The 4,298-nt window shown below is 50.2% G+C and overlaps 1 protein-coding gene across 1 annotated transcript; it reads right to left on the bottom strand.

The window, feature by feature from the left end:
* Nucleotides 1-3,680, bottom strand: LOC122156866 (CDKN2A interacting protein). Its single transcript, XM_042812082.1, has 3 exons — nucleotides 3,409-3,680; nucleotides 3,164-3,294; nucleotides 1-2,345 (listed from the first exon to the last, which is right to left on the bottom strand). Exons 1-3 carry the CDS (start codon nucleotides 3,627-3,629, stop codon nucleotides 724-726), a joined length of 1,974 nt encoding a protein of 657 aa, XP_042668016.1. The 5' UTR covers nucleotides 3,630-3,680; the 3' UTR covers nucleotides 1-723.
* Nucleotides 3,681-4,298: the final 618 nt, after the last annotated feature.

Here is a 4,298-nt window from a genome sequence, read left to right as displayed (position 1 = left end):
TTAGTATAGAAATCCATGTTTATTTGAAAAAACTGCAAAGAATTTTTCACAATATAAATTAGGTCTACTTACAGAATTTTAGTGGCTGAAGTAGCTGTGACTCAACTGCTAATTGGTTATTTGCTAATGTAATGTTAAATGGGATCTACACTGCTAGTGCAACATTAAATCAGATTAGGGTGTCATTTATATTGTAAATTTTACAAGGTCTCATAGAAATAGTCAACCAACTCTTTTCTAATAACAGCAACAGTGAACACTAGGAACAACACATCTGAAATGGATGACTCAACTTCTCGACTGAAGTTTCTAAACAACTTTCAATCATTCAAGTATTATGGTCCCTACATACACGCTCCTATGTGGCTAAAAAAGACATGGCAGACAACTCAGCACACTGCCACCATATCGTAGTAATTACAAAATTGTCAGGTTTTAATCAGCAAGTTGTACCTTAACCAGTTAATTAAAAATAGAAGTAGGTAGACTATTTTTCAAATAAAACAGCACACTAGTGTGCCACGTATTAAGGCATACCTTTAAATCCACACTTGTCATCTCTAACAAGTTTCATACAATTGCTACCAAGTGAAAGAAATAGAGTTGTCTTGCAAAACTGAGAAAGAAATACAAAATATCTGGAAGCCTACATTTTAAAGTACAAAATTAACCTTCAGTCCTCGTGTCGAAATACTATACACAGTACAAACAGCGATTCTCCCCCTATATGATCTCCCGAGGATTTAATAAAGCTGGAGGTAAATTTGAGGGTTTTGATTCTTCATCCAGAAGTACCAAATCTTCAATTTCACTACCTTTGTACTTCCTTTTACATATCTTCACAATAACCTTCTTCTTGAGGAACAATTTCAAAGCTTCTCTTGAAGCAACTGCTTTGGCGTTTTCCATGTTTTTACCACAGCCAGTACCCAAATACACAGACTTGCACCTCAGTTCACAAACTATATTTTCTAGAGAGCTCTTATTTTGAGGTAAGTCTGCAAGTTCCTTCAGGGGAACGAAAGCAACATCTAAGGTAGCTTTTACAGACTGGATAGATGAGTTAAGAAGTTCCGCGTGATTTACATTAGGACTGAAGCCTCCCACAGCAACCAGTTTCCACGCTACAGCCTTATACAGTCTGTTGAAAAAAGGCTGTCTTTCCTTTGCATCTTCACTGGTTAACGGTTTGCACAAAGCTTTAGCAGGGCCTTCGCTGGCCTGCGAACCGCTCTTGGAAGCCAGCTGTGAACTCCTGGTGGCCTGAGCCCCGCTGCGGGAAGGACCTTGCTGTGCACCACTGCGAGCGGCCAGCAGCGATGCCGCCGCCTGAGCACTGCTCTTGGAGGCCAGCAGTGAGGCACCCTGCTGCGTGCCGCTCCGTGCAGCCAGCAACGAGGCGGCCACCTCCGCGCTGCTCTTGGAGGCCAGGAGCGAGGAACCCGCTTTGGCAGTGCCCTTAGAGGCCAGCAGCAGTGAGGCGCCCACCTGGGTGCCGCTCTTGGGCGCCAGCAGCAGTGATGTGCCTGTCGGAGCACTGCCTTTGGGGGCCAGCAGCAGGGAGGGGCCCGCCTGAGCACCACTCTTGGACACAGATGGTAGACCGCTCACTTGGGTTTTGGAAGACAGCAATACAGCACTCGTTTGTGTTGTGCTCTTGGTAGTGGTCACTGGCACTGCGGCCGCCTGCAGGGCGCTCTTGGCAGCAGCTGGTGGCACTGATGCCACCTGTGGGGTGCTCTTGGTAGGGGTCACTGGCACCACTGCCGCCTGCGAGGTGTTTGTGGCAGCTGGTGACACCTCCGCCGCCTGCGGGGCGCTAGTGGTGGCAGCTGGAGGCACCTCTGCTGCCTGCGGGGCGCTAGTGGTGGCAGCTGGAGGCACCGCTGCCTGAGGGGTGCTGTTGGTGGCAGCTGGTGCCTGCAGGGTGTTAGTGGTGACAGCCGGTGGCACCGCTGCCACCTGTGGTGCAGCAGTTGGTGACCCTGAACCTAACGTAGTTTTTTCAGGTGATGGCACATTTTCACACTTGCCTTCCTTAGGTGGATTCTCTCCTGCTTCTTTTTCTGATGAAGACGGAGCTGGGCTTTGCTCAACGCTATGTTCAGCATCAGCAGGCTTTTCTTCTGCTTTTGTGGTTGATGCGGTGGACGCTTCTTGATTTGAACTGCAAGTTGACAGGGAGCTTTCCGAATCTTTGCTAGTATCTTTTTCCTGCTTTTTGGGCAACGGGCTCTCTGTTTCCATAGGAACTTCTGACTTGGTTGTTTTCAAATCTTGTCCAGTGTCTTTAGAATCTTTGCATTTTTCAACAGCTCGCTTCTTGGCAGGCTCCTCTATCCCTTCTGCAAAACAAGGAAGGCATGTTACTCTCTTTGGGTTTTTGCACTGTGAAGCAATTTATCTTATTTTCTAAAAACCCCAGCAGTTATCCCTCTAAATATTAAAAGTATATATTGGGAATATGCCTTGAATTGCAATTTCAAACATAAGTCTATTATTTCAGAATATTTTAGTATTTTTTAACACAAAAATTGGAAATGCAACCTAGCATTTCAAAACATTTTAACATCTGTTTGGCAAAAAAAACCAAAAAAAAAACAAAAAAAACCCAAAACAAAATAATGGCCATATGCTAGACTTTAGTTTTTGTTTTGCGATCTGAAGGTCCGCATGTATTTGTACTCTGGAAGGCCAAAACAAAAATGACAAAAGTAGATTTAACAGATTATCTGACCTTAAAAATAAGTGTCCAGTAATATCATGAACGCATATTTAAAATACCACTTTAGGATTTCTTTAAGAAGCAAAAGACTGAGTTTCTTACAAAGCCGCAGTGTTACTTTGCTTTCAGCACTAGGCAGACAGGAACACACGTAAGCTACAGCATAACCACCTACATCACGTTAAAGGAGGTAGCAGTAGCTGTAAAAGTTCAAGAGCATTACTGCCATTGAAAGAGCTCGATATTGCCAGCAGGATGTAGGTGCATCACGTCTGTTTTAAAGGCAACAACGAGCAAAAACAAAGAGAGGGGAAAAAATTAAGGAGGAGTTTTAAAAGTCAGTTGTCCCGTTACTTTCTCGACCCGAGGCAAAGCTAGCACATTCAACACAAGCATGTTCTAGACTCCTATGTATTGTCACAGCTATGATCTGCTAACCATTGCTACTTGATATGCCTCTTTTCTTCACCTTGGCAACCAGTTCGTCTCTCGTGGTGCGGACGGGCGCGCCGGTCACTTGGATGCCTTCGGCCATTTCCAGCGCCTTCTCCGTGACCTGAGGCGGGTACCTGCAGGGGCGAAAGCGGGACGGGAGGGGGGGGCGGATAGGAGGGGGAGGGGAGAAGCGCCGTCAGCCGCCAGCCGGCCGCCCGCACTCGCCCGCCGCCCGCCGCGCAACTCACCGGCAGCCCAGGAAGACGTGGTTGGCCCACACCATGGAGAGGGAGACGAGGCGCCGCAGCTCGGCGCTGCCCGCCGCCGGCGGCTCGCCCACATTGCGCAGCAGGAACTCGCGCCGGTACCGCCAGTGGTGCTCGGGCTCGCAGGCCCCGCGCAGCGCCTCCGCCCAAGCCACCTCTTCCTCCGTCCGCCCCAGGGGCTCGGCCGCCGTCTTGTTCACCATGGCCTCTCTTTCCGCCCGCGCGGGGCCCGCTCCGCCCCGCCCGCTCGCCTCGCCAGGCCCCGCGGCGGAACAACGGCTCAGCGACCGCTCGCTCCTTCCGGCCGCGCGCGATGACCTCACAGTCGGCGCGCGCCGCCCGCCCCAGGCTGCGTTGCGGCGCGAGGGGCGGCCCCGCCCCAACGGCTCTAACGGCTGCGGCGCCGCGCGGGCGGGGCTGTGAGGGGAGCCGCGAAGGGCGGGGCTCCTGCTCCATCCGTCCTCTTGGGGGCGCTCTTGGTTCGTTTTTTGTTTTAGTCCTGCTTGTTTCGTTGCGCTGGGCTTTTTAATTGAAAGGATGGATGCATTCAAGCAGGTTCCTGCTGCCAGGAGTTTGTGCTTCTGGAGAGCACTTTGTCTGCAGCCCTCGGCTCTTGAGTTTGTCGGAGTGGCGTTTCTCCCTCTTCTTTCCTCTTTTCACAGCAGAAGAGGTGTCACTGCCTATGTTTTCACCTTCCTTGGGAGGTGGTGGCCGGGCGAGTTGTTGCAGCATTTTGGAGAAGGCCTCAATAAATGAGGTGTGCTAAGTGCGGGGGCTGCTGGCTGCAAAGAGTTCCCACAACTGCCTGTGCAGCGCTGCACGCCGTCCTTACACTGGAAAAGCTTAGCCTAGAGTTTATTCAGAAATAATTG

Source organism: Centrocercus urophasianus, unplaced genomic scaffold (assembly GCF_019232065.1).
Source record: "Centrocercus urophasianus isolate 14NV4802_14NV808 unplaced genomic scaffold, USGS_Curo_1.0 seq_13, whole genome shotgun sequence".
Taxonomy (NCBI): domain Eukaryota; kingdom Metazoa; phylum Chordata; class Aves; order Galliformes; family Phasianidae; genus Centrocercus; species Centrocercus urophasianus.
This window is presented reverse-complemented; position numbering and strand designations above follow the sequence as displayed.